This window comes from Triticum aestivum, chromosome 4B (assembly GCF_018294505.1).
Source record: "Triticum aestivum cultivar Chinese Spring chromosome 4B, IWGSC CS RefSeq v2.1, whole genome shotgun sequence".
Taxonomy (NCBI): Eukaryota; Viridiplantae; Streptophyta; class Magnoliopsida; order Poales; family Poaceae; genus Triticum; species Triticum aestivum.
Window position 1 is genome coordinate 580,592,794 of NC_057804.1, and position 18,937 is coordinate 580,611,730.

Here is an 18,937-nt window from a genome sequence, read left to right on the forward strand (position 1 = left end):
CATGTTGGCGAGCCCCAACAACTACTTGAACCTCCCTAGCTCCTTCTCCTTCATTCTAGTCTCACACAGGAACAAAATATCGGGGTCCTCCACTCTTCCCAGCTCGAGAAGAGAACAAACTGCCGGGCCATTCCCGAGACCCCGACAGTTCTAGCTTACTATTTTCATTGCTCCCGGCGGGCCTGCTCAAGCAGCCCGGCCGATATGCTATTGGTTGTGTGGATTACTTCTCCTCCTGCCTCCTGAACTGTTGGCAAGTGTTCCTCCATACGATCAGAGATATCTCCTCTTCTGCCCCTCTTACCGTTGCTGCCTGCATTAATTAGTGTCCATATCTTCCCCTCCTCTCTTCCCCAGTTTAACATCCAGATTATTGTTCAAGCCCACTCCCTCCGGACGCACCTTCCTCCTGAATTTCTTGCCCTCCTTCCCCTTTTCAGCATGCAACTCTGACATCTCCTTCCTAGGGATACCCTTCTCACCATCGTTCTTAATTGTCTCCTCTACTCCATCATTCACACCTTCAAGTTGCACTACCAGTCGGAGATTTTCACTATCAGGTAGGTCTACTGCCATATTGTTCTATTCTCCTTCATGTAGAATACTTGGAGCCGGTTGGAACTGGAGGCTTTTAGCAGCCCTATTTGTTATAACTGTGTCCGTTTTCTCTGCCGGTTTCATATGACTCGTGACCTCCTTCTCCTCAATAGATATGGTCTTGTCACTATTTTTTGAGCATGTGATTTCTTTTTTCCAGGAAGCCGCATTGCTCCCTGAGCCGTCGGAGCCCCTCCCCCAGCTATATTGCCTCCTTTCCCCTGACGAATGAGAACCTTGACTCCCTCTCCCTCCACCTATGCTCCTTCTGTCAATGCTACCCCGAGAACCGTGCCAATTCCCTTTTCCTCCGTCCTCCCCTCTTCTACTGTTTTCCTCGGCCCTCATCCATGGACCATATTGTGGTGCCTCTCCCCTACTAGACTTTCTGCTGCATTCCTTTTCACCATGTCCGATCACCCCACAAGTATAGCAGAAATCTGGCATGTGCTCATATTCAAAACGGCACTACAATAATTCCTTCTTCTTCTTCTTCTTACTATTATTCTCGTCAGCCTCCTCTACTGCTCTGTCCTTTCCCGCCTCCTGTCCCCTCTCCCTATCCAGAACAAAACCCCTAGGAAGAGGCTCATTGATATCGAGCTTTACCTTCACGCGGAGGTACTTCCCCATTGCCTTGCCATCATGCCCAACATCCACATCCAGAAACTCATAAAAATCAGCACCTATAATCTCCCCAGTGGCTCTATTCATGTATCCCAGGGGAAGACTGAAGATCTGGAGCCACATGGGTACAAGGTTGAAGTCATACTCCTCCACTGTCTTCTCCGGGTCGAACTCCTCCATGACTAATAGTTCATTATCAAACCACCAGGGGCCTTCCTCCAAAGCTCGTCTCCAACCTGATGCTTGCCGGAAGGTGAACAGGAAGATATTTGTCTCTAGTTCTTTGCACTCCAGTCCTTTAAGACACCAGATCCTACCCAAAGTTTGCCCTACTATCCCCGCAATCTTAGGTTTTTCCGAGAACAGCTTTCCCACTGCTTGGGGATCGTCCAGTGCGCAGTCTTGAGATTTCCCCTTCTCCTTCTGCCCTAGCTTCACTCCCTTCCTCTCCACCGCCGAAAGCTTCAAACCCCTCATTAAGCCTTCCAAGCCCTCCATCGCACCAACACACCCCCACACACCAAGACAGAAAAAACCCTAGGGAAGAACTGGTGGTGTACGACCGCGATCCCTAGCTCGCGGAAGGCTTATGGTGGATGGGACGGAAAGAGGACGAGATGGTTTGTAGAGAGGTGTTGTTGAGCGAACAGCAGCGGTGCAGATCGACGAACGACGGCGTTGGCCAGGCCGGAACCCTAGCGGAACTGGGATCGCCCTGAGAATGCCCCTCCGTGAAGTACGCTAACCGTCACCTTAAGGGACGAGCGCATGTTTTTACATTTCCATGTCTATGCATGGCAGATGAAAGCTAATTAAGGAGAGAGAGGGAGTTAAGTTTTGTGGGTAGTTCGTCTAGGGACTTAAGCCATCGGGAGGAGCTAGGCCAGGGCCCTAGGATATAAATCCTGGTAGATTGTCAGTTAGGCTGTTTATTCCCAGCACTAAGTGTGACATCGATGCAAAGAAAAGCATCGAGCGCTAGGCTCAGTCTTTCCCGTACGAGAGGGTTGGGCCCTTCTTTCTACTCCCATGTAAAGAAATATAAGAGTATTTAGATCACTACTTTAGTGATCAAAACACTCTTATATTCCTACTACGAAGTAATAGGAATTGGAGCCTGTTATTAGCGCCTGACATTGGAAGAAAGGACGCTAGATCCCATTTTATTTTTGGATATTTTTTCCGCCAAAAGCGCCTATATAAGCATCCAACATTGGAGATGGCCTTAAAGTTTATGGCAAGGGCTAGAGATGCTCTAAGGAATACTCTGTTGTTTGCTTTGAATGACTGTTTTTTACTCCCTTCGTCCGGAAATACTTGTCGTAGAAATGACTAAAAAGGAATGTATCTAATACTAAAATACATCTAGATACGTCCATTCCTCCGACAAGTATTTTGGGACGGAGGGAGTATAACATTGTTGATCCCAACTATTCTTTAGCTGAATACATTGATCTACAATCTACATCCACCGATTCAAATTTTTGTGCCAACTTCTTCCAAAATATTTATTAACATTTCTGCCAAAGGAAAATACAATAGTTACTTAAATCCACCCCGAATGCCCCCATTATGTTGATAAGATTGCCTGGCTACTTCCTGAGTTTGCCAATAAAATGGTACTATCTAGTTCTTGACCATATTCAAGTTAACAAAACACATGGTGTGCTGTCTCATACATGCTATACCTTGGTAATGGCTAATTCTGCACCTCGGGCAGCTTAGCTAAAACTGAACTAGTACCAGAGTAAGGAAATCGTTTGCATCATGAATCCCACATAGGTTTGTCCAATGCAGTGGAGTCAAGCGATGACTCATGGTAAGAATACATTTGCTCCTGATTTTTCTGTTGGTCATCAGAATAGCTCAATGCTGTCACATCCGTATTATAGGTCCCAGAGCTTATATCCAAATTCCCGTTGCCTCCTAACCCTAGAAAGTCCTGTGTTAGGCCCGCATCTCCTACCTCTGAAATGTTTTCCTGTCTGTTGTGCTGCGTCTGGATATCGGGCATAATCTGAGGGCTCTCCTTCTCTTGTCTCATGGAAAATGGATTGTTCATGAGCCCAATTAAAGGCACGGTAGTCGGTGTCATCATGCCGCTGGTCCATGCTGAGTTGATCAAGATATTGTTGTGACCATTCATGCTCTCATCTTCGGCAGCCTTCATGCAAACACTGTTAGCTGCTGAATTCCCCATAGAATCTCCTTGGCTTCCAGAAGATATGCCCATATGGTCTCTAGCACTGGTGAAGTTGTTTGCGAATCCTTTTAGAAGCAATGGTGAAATGGGATCTTGGCTGGTCTTTGCTCCCATCTCTGCAGCTTTCTGCAGCAGGGCTGTCGCCGACATGTATGGGGAGTTCATGGACATGTAAGGGTAGCCTGATGCACTTCCATCAAGTGGGAATCCTGGATCCTTGGGTGGTATCTGGTTGGAGAACAAGGCAGTGTTCCTTGTGATGAGAGCATAAGGAGATAAAGATCTTAGATGCATGTCTGAGTTATGGTCATTGCTGGACATGTTTGCAACCATATCAGTGGGGCTAGGCACCCCATGTGAATACATGTCATGCTGACCATGCAGACTTCCCACCATTGTAGCAAGGCTGTGGTTAACCCTTGAGTTGTCTTCAGCTAATACATCGCAGAAGGCCCGATGCGTGATGAAGCTATCCTTTCTGCATTAACATAAAGTAGAGCTAAATATCGAGTTCCAAGAAAGTCTGCATTTTAAATGGCATGGCTGCGGTGAGCTCCATGGCTAGTCTAATATGATACTCCCATCAGGGCCTGCCACAGATGCTAAAATATTGCAATGCATTGCTTCAAATAGTAGTATGTAAACTGTGTGAATATGGAAAGGTAAAAACAATATTTTCCTCGTAAGCAACAGAGACATAAGCTACATATAGCATGTGATTTTCAGTTGCAATTAGCTGCAGACTATGCGTCTGCATTTTGTAAATACGACGTCAGTACTTCGGTCTACATGCACTGTTATTTTACTGAATGACCTTAATGTTCATGTATCCTTGAACCTTGATAAATATATTTGTTTTTCATGGCTAATGATGCATTTGCTTGAATTCTTGGTGTGATTATCCAAAGTGAGAAGCATACCTTGAGAATATAGTTCCGCAATCGCATCGGTACTCCTTCGTGCCACATATCTTAGTGTGAGCCTTCCAGTCAGATTGGACAGCATACTTCTTCGAACATCTCTCGCACTTCCACTTCTTCTCCCCATGCTTCCTGGAGAAGTGTTTTTTTATGCCTGTGAGATCACCCAAAGCTCGGGTGGCGTCGTGATGAGGGCAGGTGACCTCAGGGCAGACATACACCTTCTTCTTAGCGTCAGTGCTGCTTCTCTGCTTGAGCTTCCATGGCAGATTATGACCCCTCCGGTGGAGCTGGAGGTTTTGGTCTCTCTGGAAACCCTTATGGCAGACTTCACATATGTATCGGTTTGTCGCAACGAGTGTCTTGGGTGATAAAGCTACTACTTCCACGTCTGGGTCTGCAAGATGGACATCATGAAACCAATGTTAGGTTACCACAGATTGGAACTCTCTTTTTTTGTTCATCACTTCAGTTTCTGACCCGGCTATGTTACCAATTCAGTTTTGTAAATCAAAATCTATTCTTTAGTATCCGTTTGCAATTCCTTTGTACCATTTGTGTGTTCAAATTTTTTTGAAACGAAAGGGGTCGCCCCCCTGCCCCAACTTTTTATTGAAAAAGCAAAGGCAACCAACACACAGAGTTCACAGCTCTCGGCTCCAGCCAGAAGTAGCCACAGCAGAATTATTACATTTGTGTGTTCAAATTAGAAACGTGATTGGCGGTCTGAACTTGAAACTACAACTTGCTTTATTTTGTGATGCTTTAGTTGGCAAATAGATCATACTATGAGCTGAACTCATTCAGGTTCGTGTTTTTTATTTCTTTAAACTATAGAGCTACATGCTTTAAAAAACTGTAGATAAATATAGAACTAATAAGCAATAACATAAATTTCTGTTACGATACAGTAATAACATCATCAGTTGGTTGGTCAAATCTATACAACACTGAACAAGGACACTTTGATCTTCCATATATCAGTTGCCAGGTACTAATAAGAAGAATACAATATGGTAAACTTGAGACTTTCTAACAAAACATGCACGTTCCCCGTTTTAAACATTCATCTGGTGCATCTCATTGTTATATTACACTTGCATGTGTGTTCATCAGACCAACAATAGTTGAAACATACCTGGATTTCCTGGATGACCTCGTCTCTTTTTCACCACGGGCATGGCCGCCGGGTCGCCTCTGCTCGGCCCCGCCGCGCCGACCTCAAGCTTGGGTTGCTGCTGGAAGCTGCTAAGAGACTCTTCCTCCGACGTGTGCGACATTGTTGTTGGGAGCTTGAGTTGCTGGCTGTTCCAGAGGGTGCCAGCGTAGTGAAGGGGGTGCTGGATTTTATGCCAACGGTGAGACTGCAACATGACAGCAGGTAAACGGCGAAAATCCCCTTCCAGTCCGTGTCAAGGACGGCAATGCAAGCGTTTAGTAAGAAAACAGCGGAATCAGAATCTGGTTTCCTCCTTGGCACGGAATGTTCTGCTTATTTTATTTATTTCATCACATGAATTTTCCCCAGATCAGACATAAATAAAAATGAAGAGAAAAGTAGTCTTGAGCTACATGTTCCTACTGTCGCAGTTCGCTACTGTTACGTGCATCATGCAGATTATCCGTAGATAGGCCCCTGATTTTAGCTACCACTGGGATTACTGAGATCGCTGGTTTTCCTACTGAGATTAGCACCTTGTAATTATCGACGGGCGAGGATCAAGTGCATGTCATGTTTCACCCTGGGTAAGTAAATCAATTCGGCGGTCGACGTCGAGGACGATCTCCAAGATGCTTAACTGATAATGCAGTTTTCTAGGGACGATGTCGCTATCAGACAGACTGATTGATGAATAAAAATGGTTGTATCTGTACTCGAGAGCAGGCAGCAGACGGTACAAGTAACAAAGGGAGAGATCCGGGAGAAGCGACAAACCGTTGGCCGCGTTTGTTCTAACCGGCCAGTACTATTAACCCCTGCTTCTTCTTCGTGGGTGCAGCCGTTCGAGTTTGCTTGTTGCTTTAACATTTGGCGCTTTAGTCAGGCCGCGGCCTCATTCCGGGCGTGTGTTGTGCTTCGTGACTGCCTGCAGCGTGCGCGTGTGTGGGCGAGCTTGCTGTCCGAGTGTGCGTGGACTGTGCGCTAGCTGTGTACACGCTTGCTTTCTGTGCGTGTTAGGGAGGCGTTTGATAGTGGATTATTGGATTTTGGGCATTCTGAATTTGTGGCCCGACTCAGACGGACTGAATGAAAACAGACAAAAAGCCATGTCGTGCACATAGTTTGATTGCGTGCATCCCCTTGAGTCTTGGTGAGCAGAATCACAAGCACTGATGTTTGGTTGTAAGTATGTTCTGCATATATGCAAAGTGATGTTGTTGGGTTACATACAGGACAATGTGTTATGGCAAAGCCCACCCAACCACTACTACTACGGCCCAAGTCCAGCCCAGCAAGAGATCGATGCGGAGACGGCAAGGGAACGAAGTCACTAATTAAGGAGTACTCCCGCAAAGGTCAGTCCTGGGTACTCTCCGTGCGACAAGTGTCGCGCCCTTGAGACTTGGAGACTTTTTCGGGGTGCTGCGTGTTCGACACTTGTCGCGCTAGGGGGACCTCTCGCGTGATTTCCGGTTTTTGGTTTTCCCTTTCTAGTTTTTCCTATTACACTTTAGCCCTTCCACATTTTAGGTTTTGTTTTATCCCTTTTGATATGTTTCTTCTATGTGTCTTCCTGTCGCGTCGTCGTCCCCGCCGCCACCGCTTGGCTTGTTTGCTCTGGTTCCATTGTTCGGTTGGCCCGCGCTATATCTGCCTGATCACCGCCTCCGCCTGTCTACGGCTGCTCTTACTCGCCGGCGGTAATCGTGTTCTTCGTTGGTTCCCTATTTCCTGTTTATTTTTCTTTATTTTTTCCATTATATTTCATGGCAATGGAGATTCAAGGGGTGATTATGGCTGGGGGCTTCCAACACTATCAAATGTCAACTTTCAACTCGATTGTCCAATCAGTTCTTAGTAATCACTATGTTCTTTGCAGATATGGCTTGCCCTTTTTGTCATATGCCAAGTGGTCCTTATTCCTCTTTTGATGCTTCTGCATATCTTTTAGAGCACGATGGTGGTTTTATTTTAAAGAAATTGATGAACTCTCATGCTTCGCTTATATTATTTTGAGTGTATTATAAATAGTATGGCGATATGCTTGAGTTATGAATTTAGTCCTAATATGATGGGTATTCAAGAGGGATATAATAAAAACTTTCATGAAGATCATTGAATATATGAGAAATTTGATTCCTTGCATTTTTTGAGATATAAATATGGTTATATTAGAGTCATGCTAGTGAGTAATTGTTGTTTACTAAGAATATTTGCGTTAAGGTTTGTGATCCCGAAGCATGCACGTATGGTTTCTCGTTGGTGCTATGAAATTGGAGCATGATTTGATTGTCTTTCTTATGAGTGGCGGTCGGGGACGAGCGGTGGTCTTTTCCTACCAAGGTATCCCCCTAGAGGCATGCGTAGTAGTACTTTGCTTCGAGGGTTAATAAATTCTTGCAATAAGTATGTGAGTTCTTCATGACTAATGTGAGTACATGAATTATCTGCACTCTTACTTTTTCGTAATTTGCTAGCCTCTTCGGTACCGTGCATTGCCCATTCTCACCTCAAGTTGTGGTGCAAACTTCGCTAATGCATCCAAACCCCGTGATATGATACTCTCTATCACACATAAACCTCCTTATATCTACCTCAAAACAACCATCATACCTACCTATTATGGCATTTCCATCGCCATTTCGAGATATATTGTCATGCAACTTCCACCGTTCCGTTTTGTTATGACATATATCATCATTGTCATATTGCTTTGCATGATCATATAGTTGACATAGTATTTGTGGCTCCGCCACCGTTCATATTTTTATACATGTCACGCTAGATCATTGCACATCCCGGTACACCGCTGGAGGCAATCATATAGAGTCATATTTTTGTTCTAGTATTAAGTTGTAATTTTCTTTTGAGTTGTAAGTAAATAGAAGTGTGATGATCATATTCATTATTAGAGCATTGTCTCATGCGATGTATAAAAAAATAAAAAAAAGAGGTCAAATGAGCCCAAGAAAAAAGAGAGGCCAAAGTGCTCAAAAAAGAGAAAAGAAAAAAATGATAGAAAAAAGAGAGAAGGGACAATGTTACTATCCTTTTCCACACTTGTGCTTCAAAGTAGCACCATGTTCTTCATGATAGAGAGTCTTTTATTTTGTCACTTTCATATATTACTAGTGGAAATTTTTCATTATAGAACTTGGCTTGTATATTCCAATAATGAGCTTCCTCAAATGCCCGAGGTCTTCATGAGCAAGCAAGTTGGATGCACACTCACTTAGTTTTATTTTGAGCTTTTCATACACTTATACCTCTAATGCATCCGTTGCATGGCAATCCCTACTCCTTTTGTAATGATGTATGGATATTCGTAATCGAATACAAATTGGATTTGAATTTAGTTGCAAGGGCCCATGGTAAACGTGAATGCTAATTCTCCCAAATTTTGAACGAACCGGCAAAACACCCACTCTCTTTTGTCGGATGCCCGAAGCCAGTGTTTGCGACATGGAAATTACTGTCTACCCTTGACACTTTACATCCTATCGACCCGATTTCCACTGCTGTCAATAGGGGTCGGTTAGTAACTTCACGACCGCCTCTCACCCCACTCAGACTTGGTGGGCACCAAACACACATTTGATTCGAACTCGTCTGAAAGACCTCTCTCTCTCCCTCCATTTTCTCATTCATACACGTGGGCGGCAAAGCAAACTCTCCTCGGCCAAAATCGATGTAGGCAAATATTTAAATAGGGGCAAGTGTGTAACTTCACTCAGACATGACACAAACGCCCTATGTGTTAGTCCCGTTCATACACCATGGGCGCCAACGTGGGTGCCAAAACACCCTCTTCTCGCCCGAAATCACTCTCGGCAAATATTGGGGAGATGCAAGACTGCCGTCCTATCCCCAAACGATGAGATGTCCAGAATTTTAAAGAGGGGCCAAGTTCATAACTTTCCAACATTTCGGACAAGCACATCCCAAAGTTTGAGATCCCCTCCCCCTGCCCCTCTCCATTTCCCCATTCATACACCGTCGGCGCTAAAACACCCTCCCCACACCGGCCAGCCTCCTCCGTCTGACACCCCATCCTCCACCTTGTCGGAGCCGCTACCCATACCTTGTCATCCACTTCAAGAGATGGACGTCTCTCATCCACGGCGCCGGACCAGGATCCTTGCATCGCGTCCTCTCACATCACCGGCGCTGTCGTCCACCTTGCCATGGCCACTCCTACGACCGCCTCGTCCATGGCAACGTGACTTATCCCCCGATGCCGCCGTCTGCCGTCTCAAGTCTTCTTCCGCGCCACTGAAGCCATCGCACCTACAACACCCTCAACGTATCAGCAGGGGCCTACACGGCGTCGCAAGATAGGTGGTACTCTTTCATATCTGCTTAAGGTATTGATCTCACCCGAAAAATCAATGTTGGGGATATCACTTATCGAGAACTTATCGGCCGGCCCATGATAAGGGGTAAATCCGCCAGTTTATCATTATATCGGCCGATTTATCGTCATATCGGCTGATTTATCGACCAATTTATCTTATCGGCCAGACACCTGTAAGCGATAAATCAGTCGATTTATCAGAATATCGAAAGATACCTTGAACAGTGTGGAACATAGATCATTACTTGTTTACTGTACTTTTCTTGTCCATACCAAATTGTAGTGGCTAGTTGAAAGCAAACATTGGTTGTGAAGTAGCCTTCGTCCGGTTTGCACCTTCAGATCCGACATGGCATGGTCACTATACTCGTAAAGCTTATGGTTTTCCCCCTTTATATTCACTACCATCATCCTAGGTGCTTCATGTCGTTCTAGCATTACTGCTCAAGACCTCAACCCATCAAGTGAAACAACATGCCACTCATAATTCCAAAGCTTAGTTGTTGAAATAGGAATCTGATATGATGCTGGTATTATTAAAACAGTGAATATTTAATTGGTCAGCTAATGTTCATGTATTCATTTTGAAAAGCATGTGCGCCGCATATAGAGAGACAATAGGGATTTGCATTTCTTTATATGATCTAGTTCATCATGGGTGGGCAACACATATTGTCTTATCTAAAATCTGCTTGCACTAGTACAAAAAGCCCATTTGTCCCGGTTGCTGAACCGGGAGCAAAGTGTCGATACTAAAGCCCAACACTTATAGTCCTGGTTCGCCCACGAACCGGGACAGATGTGGCTCCACGTGGCCGCTGTGGCTTGCCCAGGCAGGAGGGCCTTTTGTCCCGGTTGGTGGTACCAACCGGGACCAAACGGCATCCACGCGTCAGCAGTTCAGGGGCTGGGGCTTTTGTTCTTTTTTCTAAAGGGGGGTGGGGTTGGGGGTTTTGTAGGGTTAATTTAGGGGTTTCATATATTGTGTTAGCTAGCTAATAGAGAGAAGTGACCTCTTATCTCCGTGCTTGGTCGACGCTACGTACTATACGTATAGAGAGGACTCGACACGCTAGCTAGCTAGTAAGAAAATGAAGGAAACCATTAAGTACAGAAGATCGTCATGAACATATATAGAGAGAAGAGATCGACCTCTCCTTCTCCGAGAGATTGGTCGAACAGCAAGTTTTCGTATATCTATACAATGCTACTGACTACATAAATACAATATAAGATCTCTTACAATCCCCTAACATCTGAACTCAAGTTCCACATGGCATTCTCCGTCTTTGTCGATGACGTGGTCAAGAAAGAATCCCGCTAATTCCACTTGAATTGCTCATATGCGATCTTGTGGTAGGAGTTCATCCCGCATCTAAAACATCTAATTTGAAGAAGGGGGTATATATGAATGAAACTCAACACAAATTATGGTAATAAAATAAAATTATGAATATTATTGCTTATGCACTTCATATTGTTTTCTAGAGTAGCTCCACTCACAGGCCGTGTGGCAGATGAACTCGCAAATGTAGTATCCACTGTAATTATTCCCGGGTTCCTGCCACAACCACTTTACAAGAAATAGAGGTCAATCAAACTAATAAGCTAGCATGCTAAATGGTATTGATGAAACTAGCTAGAATCAATGGGAGATGCGCGGAACTAGATAGTAGTACTTCCTTTCGGGTGGTTAAATCGCAGCTCCGCCGACAGTCCCGGAGTTTCTGCGGTGAAATTTTTCCAAACCCTTCCAAACAAAGAAAACAATTACTTGATATCAGGAAATGAACAAAATTGCCGATATGGTGCGATAATAATCGATTGAACTTACTTCTCGAGCATTTTAGTCATGGTCGCATACTCCTCGGGATTTTATCGAGTCTATGACGGTTACTAGCCCCTGTTCAAGCTTAATCTCTAGCAGAATAAAGTGGAAGCTGCGCGCGCATGCATAACTCATCAATTACATTACTATAACCTCGAGTAATGAGGGAAACCGAACATGCACAAGACAGTAACACTCATCTAAATTCGTTAGGAAAGAGTATTGTGTCTTTGTTTTGATTTCGAAGTAATGATCGTAGCAAGTTGGCCTCGATTTCTTTGGCATCATGTTTAACATTCCATTCATCCATGAGATTTATGTTAATGAACCCAATATCACCGACTTGTCTTTTCTTCAATTCGGCGATCTTCAATATGCATAATATAGTGAGGATAATTATATATACATGCAATGAAAGAGCTGAGCTATATATAGAGACTTAATTACAGAAGTAGTACTTACAGACAGTAGCAAGTGATGATTGTTTTATCGAGGGCCTTTTGATTGAAAAACTGGAAGAACTCCTCATATGGAACAGACAACAAATCAATTCCAATGAGGTCGTGCTCCTCTTTAACTCTCAGCGTCAAAGTACCTGTCCCAGACTTGTTGCGGATGTCCATGTACCAATAATGGAATCTTCGCATCATCGTTTTTAGAGGATGACCAGATTTGATGAGAGGCTTACCGTGCCGGAATTTGAATGTGTCCACCTCAATTGTATCAAAAAGTGCATCGTCGGGCATGTAATCTCCAGGATTGGTACCGGGCAGCATCCCCAGAAGATTAGCGGCCATATCGCTAGACACCTTGAGCGGGGGGCACGATTGCTTCGCTTGTTCGCCGAGCTGGGGAATTATTTTCCCACTTCTTCGTTTTGCTAACCTTCGATCACAGCAAGTACTTCCCGACCGCTCCGCTTCCTTATATGTCCTTTCAATGACACGGTCATAGTTGGTTTGTGGCGGAGGCGGTGATGCTTGCTACAGGGCATCCAAAGTGCACTTCGCTTTCACCGGATCTATCTTCTCCTCCGGAGGTGGATGTTTCTTAGCTTTTACTGCTTCAAAGAAGTCCTTCACTTGGGTTTCATAGATCTTCTGGTTTTCCTCCTCTCTCCTCTTGTATGGTAGCTTCTCTAAAGGCTTGAGAGACGATGTACCGAATTTGTATTGCCTCCCGCCTCCGGCTGTACTGCTAGACGCCAGAGCAGCCAGAACGGCTGTGATTGTCTTCTTCCGTTGCTTACGAGGCGGAGAAGAAGGAGGCGGACTTCTACGATGCACCGGAGCAGCCGGAGTGGCGGCGTCTGTGTTCCACCGTCGTCGTTTCTTACGAGGCGGCGAAGGAGGAGGCGGGCTGCTCGGACACGCCGGAGCAGGGAAAGAAGGAGGTGGAGTACTATCGCCCACACGCGCCAGAGCAGGAGGCAGAGTGCCCTGATCACTTGCCGGAGGAGGAGGAGGAGGAGGCGGAGTGCCCAGCTGACTCGCCGGAGGCGTGAAGTTCAGAAGCTTGATGTGCTCCTTCCGCCATAGACATGGAGTCTTCAGAGCAAGACCCAGCTGAGTCTCCCCTTCACCTGTAGGGTGGTCAAGCTGGAGCTCCTCAAATCTCTCTGTTATTTCACCCACCATCAGAACAGCATAGCCTTGTGGAATCGGACGACAGTGAAAAGTTGCTTTGGGTGAAGGAGGGAACACAGAGCCGACAGCCGCCTTGACTTTCAGGTTGTGCCATTGCGTCATAAGGTGGCACTGGTGTGAATCCGTGATAAAATCCACGGGGTAGCTAGGACCCGTGAAGCCAGGCTGCTGAACGAGCTTGGTGGAAGCCACACTGCTTCTCCACTTAGATGGCAGGGTAGCTTCTAGGGTAGCTTGGGCAGGATCTCGCTGGTTCTCAATAGTTGGTCGTTCCTCTAGCTTTTGTACCCTTGCCTGAAGCTTGTGCAGTTTGCTCAGCCCCACTTTGCTCCTCCTCTCTTGGGTTTTGTAACCGCCTGCGTTCATAAACCCAACCTTCCACGCAATGGAGCCTGGTGTGCCTTGTGTTCGTCCAGGGTGCTCAGGATTCCCGAGGGCCTTTGTGAGCTCATCGTTCTCTCTGTCGGGAATGAACGTCCCTTCCCGCGATGCCTTGATTGCTTCCCGAAGCTTCATGATGTGTGTTGCAAGTTGCTCGTCCGTCCAACAGCACTTCCCTGTTTCAGGGTCCAAAGTTCCCCCAACCCCGAAGAACCAAGTCCTTGAACGGTCTGGCCAGTTCAATGTCTCTGGTTCGACCCCTTTAGCAATCAGGTCCTGCTCAGCCTTGTCCCACAACGACCGGGCTTTGAGGTAGCCACCTGACCCCATGGGATGGTGATTCTCCTTCTTTGCAGCATTTATCTTGTTAATCACTGACATCTTCTTACTCTTCTCCGATGTCTTGTGGGCCACAAATTCGGGCCAGTGATCACTTATCTTCTCAAATTGGTCGTTGAATTCTGGAGTGTTGTTTTTGTCGACATGCATTGATTTCAACTCATTCTTCCACCTCCTGAATAGATCTGCCATCTTCTTGAGAGCATGAGCCTTGATCAATGGCTCTATAACTGGCTTACCCGAATCCTCCTCTGTCGGTAGGGTGAAATTTTCCTTCAGCACGGTCCAAAGAACATCTTTCTGTCTATCTTCGACAAAAGAAACCTGAGGGTCTTCCTTCTTAGGCTTATACCATTGGTGGATGCTGATCGGGATCATGTCCCTAACAAGAACCCCACACTTAGCAGAAAATGCTTCCTTGGTCCGGAGGGGTTGAATCAGTTGGCCATCGCGTGCGATTTCTGTGATCGTGAACCTTTCATCCTGGCGCAACTTTTCTTCGGGCCTCGTCTTGTTACCGAAGTTTTGCTCGATCTGGAGGGCTATAAAAGAAGAAAGAAGAGTTAATATATGTACATACATAAACAATTAATGCATCAATTAGCTAGTCAGCACATGCTTAATTAATATATATACCTCGCCAGACTTTGCAACAGCTGATCCCGACTTCGTTCGGTCACCGGAGCTGTCATCACGGTCGCCGGAGCCACCATCATGATCATGACTTTCCTCCTCTATTGTTTGATCACCTTAGCCTGCTTCCTCTCCTAGACCATCAGTTTCATTGAGAAATATCGACGAGACATCACCTCCGTCGCAGATTATGTCCCCCAATATCTCTTCTTGTTTGAAGTCTCTTTGTTGATCCATAGTTTCTACAAATATTACAACATGGCAATTAATATACAAACATGAGAGATGGATATATTAATAGTGGCAAACATAGACCCCTCGGCGATCCTCGACCCTCGACCCTCGACCCCTCGACGACCCTCGACTCTCATCCCCTCGGCGACCCTTGACCCCCTACCCTAGCTAGTTCTGATCCTCGACCGCTCGAATTCTCTTAACCTTTAAGGGATTTAACAAGATGGCGCCATTCTGGATGTGCAGAAAAAAATGGTCCCTATTTTTCCTGATCTCATCTACCCTTCTATATGTCACGTTGTCTAGTGTCAAAGGATTCAATACTTTGACACAAGAGAACGTGCACATATAGAATGGTAGATGAAATCAGGAAAAAATAGGATCGACTTAATTATGCACATCCATAATGGGGGCATTCTTGATAAATCTCTTATACATCTCGAGAGAGTTTGTCGGGTAGGGGCGGAAGGGGGTACGAGATCGACAACTTTTTTCTATGGTTTGGATGTCCTTCAGAGTTGGTCGAGCGAGAGAGGGTTGATCGACGTCCCCCTGTCGACCCCTTGGCGATCCTCGACACTCGACCCCTCGACGACCCTCGACCCTCATCCCCTGAATGGCCCTTGACCCCGTACCCTAGCTAGTTCCGATCCTCGACCGCTCGGTTTCTTTTATCCTTCAAGGGATTTAACAAGATGGAGACATTCTGGATGTGCAGAAAATGGTCCATATTTTTCCTGATCTCAAGAAAACCATTGCTTCATCATTTGTAGAAAGTAATAGACGCATAATGGTATGTAGCTCTCCAAAATTGTTTTGGAACGGAGTCCCAGATAGGATAAATCGCTTTTTGGTACGACGTTTAGCAAGAGCCTTCCGAATATCGCTATTTGGAAGGCCTTTGCTGAAATTTGTATGAAAAGGCGAATCATCCTATCAGGAACTCCGTTCAAAAAACTTTGAAGAGCTTTGTAGCGTCATACGCCTGTTACTTCCAGCAAATGATGTAGCCATGGATGAGATCAGAAAAAAATGGATCAACTTGTGCACATCCATAATGGGGGCATTCTTGTTAAACGGAGACCTCGACTGTCGGTGTCAAGACCGGCGGATCTCGGGTAGGGGGTCCCGAACTGTGCGTCTAGGCGGATTGTAACAGGAGACAAGGGACACGATGTTTTACCCAGGTTCGGGCCCTCTTGATGGAGGTAAAACCCTACGTCCTGCTTGATTAATATTGATGATGTGTGTTACAAGAGTAGATCTACCACGAGATCGAGGAGGCTAAACCCTAGAAGCTAGCCTATGGTATGATTGTTGTTCCTCCTACGGACTAAAGCCATCCGGTTTATATAGACACCAGAGAGGGCTAGGGTTACACAGAGTCGGTTACAATGGTAGGAGATCTACATATCCGTATCGCCAAGCTTGTCTTCCACCCCAAGGAAAGTCCCATCCGGACATGGGACGAAGTCTTCAATCTTGTATCTTCATAGTCTTGGAGTCCGGCCGATAATGATAGTTCGGCTATCCGGACACCCCCTAGTCCGGGACTCCCTCAGTAGCCCCTGAACTAGGCTTCAATGACGACTAGTCCGGCGCGCATATTGTCTTCGGCATTGCAAGGTGGGTTCCTCCTCCAAATAATTTTTAGAAGATTGTGAACACCAGGATAGTGTCCGGCTCTGCAAAATAAATTCCACGCACCACCGTAGAGAAAATAACATTACACAAGTTCAATCTGCTGACGTGTTTGATGGTGTGACATCACACCATTACCAAGCCTTTACTTAAATTGTTTTCATTGTACCACCTCAGCGCGTTTAGCGAAGCGGTTTCCTTGGCTCATCTTGTCGAAGCAGAGATCGTGTTCCCCTTATTCCGGGATTCCCATAAATACGGATGTGGGTAACCCAACCGCGCCCGTTGCCACGCCCCCTCCATCGAAGGCGGGTTCCAAACGGTCACGGTGACGGCTCTCGGTATTCTTCCTCTTTATAATGAGACCAAGGCGAGTTATTTTTCTTCAATCCTCAATCGAATCCGCCCCTCGCCCCCGAGTTCCAACACCCAGGGCTCCAGATTCGGGTACCTTCGACCTTCGACAGTGTCCGGCTCCGACCTACGGGGCCGGTGGATGCCCTCTTCCATCACGGAAGAAGACGTGTTAAAGCTGAGAGACGCCAGGTACTTGTCCTACGAGATTTCGCATAGGCTGCCCGCCCGTGGGCAAGTTATTCCTACTCCCGAGCCCGGCGAGAGCGTTGTGTTCGTGTCTCACCTCCGTCGGGGTTTAGGCTTCCCGACGGACCCCTTCGTGAGGGGGCTCATGTTTTACTATGGGCTGGAATTCCATGACTTGGCTCCGGAGTCCATCCTCCACATCTCATTGTTTATTGTCATTTGCGAGGCCTTCCTCCGCACTACCCATCACTTCGGCTTGTGTCTTAAAACCTTCAATGTGGAGCCGAAGATGATTGAGGAGCGTCAGGCAGAGTGCGGAGGGGCGGTCATAAGCAAGAGGGATGATGCTCCATGGCCCGAGGGCTCTTTTCAGGAGGAGCTCAGCTCGTGGCAACAGGAGTGGTTCTATATCACCGCTCCCAGGGGCAGCACGCAGAGGCCGCCGCCCGTCTTCCGCTCGGGCCCTCCCCAACAGTTGGCGTCATGGGTCAACAAGGGGCACGACCGATGGCCGTCCAAAGACGTACCCCTGTTGCAAGACCGGGTTCGAGGCCTCCAAGAAAGGGAGATCAATCTAGTCGCAGTAGTACAGGTCATGCTGATCCGGCACCTACTGCCCTGCAAACGTCATCCCCTCCTCCTGTGGGAATTTAATCCGGAGGGGCCACGAGCTCTTCAACACTTCATGGGTTTGACACCCACGAAGATGTACAAACTGTTCTTCGTATCGCAAGAGATGCGTCCGGACTTGACCGAGGACGCTGGCCTAAGCTACAATCGCCCGGATACTCAAGTAAGTAGCCCTGTGTCCGGACACATTGTCCATTTATTTATCGTGGGTTTGCCTTTTAACCTGCTATCCCTTGGACAGGAGTGGATAGCGCAAGCAAAACTGATACGGTGTCCGTCCCCCCTCCCTGAGACCATGCAGGATCCCGTGTTAATTAAAATGTTGGAGGTTGCACCTTCGGAGGAGGGCGAAGGGGGGCACAGGGGAAACTACCACCTCTGCCAAGGAGGCTTTCAGTAAGGGAGGAATCGAGAGTCCCTCCTTCCAGGGGGAGAAGAGGACAGCTTCCGAAGACCCGGAGGCCAAGGCCTCAAAGCGGGGAAAGAAATCTGTACCGGAAGGTCCTGTGCCGGGAAGAGCCCCGACCGCACTATCTCCTCGGAGGAATAAGCCCTCCAGCGAGCCGTAAGTAAAAAAGGGGGAATTTTGTAATAGTGGACACCCCTGCTTAATTTCTAAGGGTAACCGAAGTTTTCATCTTGTAGTTTGGATCTCAGCCCGTCTCAGCACAACTCATCTTCGGGAGACCTTCGTCCGGAGATGATGGAGAGTGAAACGCCTCCATCTGCCGCCCCATCATGCGGGGCGGACGACCCTAAGGTGTCGTCGCGGAGGGTCTCCCCGAGTCCGGCGGGGCCAGAGAGTTCGGCACCCATTGGAGTACGGCCGGTAGAGCTACATAATTTGCTTAAGAGGGCGTCTATCTCGGAAGATCACCGCACATTAATGAGTACGGTGATTGAAAGGATCTCGTCCGCCGAGAGCTGGTTGTATGAGGCCGTCGGAAGCTTGCTGACGGGTTTTGAGGTACGCAAAAAATGACATACCTTTTGACAGTTTTGCACATGAGGTGCGCCCTGTATAGATAGTAGCCCCTGAGACTTGGTATGCTGTCGAAAGCGATAGCGTGCCAAGGATCATAATCTCAGTTATAGAATGTCGCCTTTCCTATACATGTGGCGGCACGTTCGGTGGCCAGACGGACTGATGGAGTTGCCGAACTGAAGAGGCAACTCGATGTTGCGGATGCGTACATCGC

General features: G+C 46.7%; 1 protein-coding gene across 1 annotated transcript; it reads right to left on the reverse strand.

The window, feature by feature from the left end:
* Window positions 1-2,989: 2,989 nt before the first annotated feature.
* On the reverse strand, window positions 2,990-5,627 carry LOC123089265 (protein indeterminate-domain 12-like). The gene is made up of 3 exons (XM_044510985.1): window positions 5,486-5,627; window positions 4,348-4,744; window positions 2,990-3,905 (listed from the first exon to the last, which is right to left on the reverse strand). The coding sequence occupies exons 1-3, from the start codon at window positions 5,625-5,627 to the stop codon at window positions 2,990-2,992; spliced, it is 1,455 nt and encodes a 484-aa protein (XP_044366920.1).
* Between the last annotated feature and the right edge of the window lie 13,310 nt (window positions 5,628-18,937).

Bases quoted from the DNA above. Each gene is read 5' to 3' on its own strand.
- LOC123089265 (XM_044510985.1), bottom strand. From the start codon at position 5,627: ATGTCGCACACGTCGGAGGAAGAGTCTCTTAGCAGCTTCCAGCAGCAA. The intron at 4,745-5,485 runs GTATGTTTCAAC...TCCATCTTGCAG, and splicing joins AGGTCATCCAGGAAATCCAG to ACCCAGACGTGGAAGTAGTA. The intron at 3,906-4,347 runs GTATGCTTCTCA...ATGTTAATGCAG, and splicing joins TGCGGAACTATATTCTCAAG to AAAGGATAGCTTCATCACGC.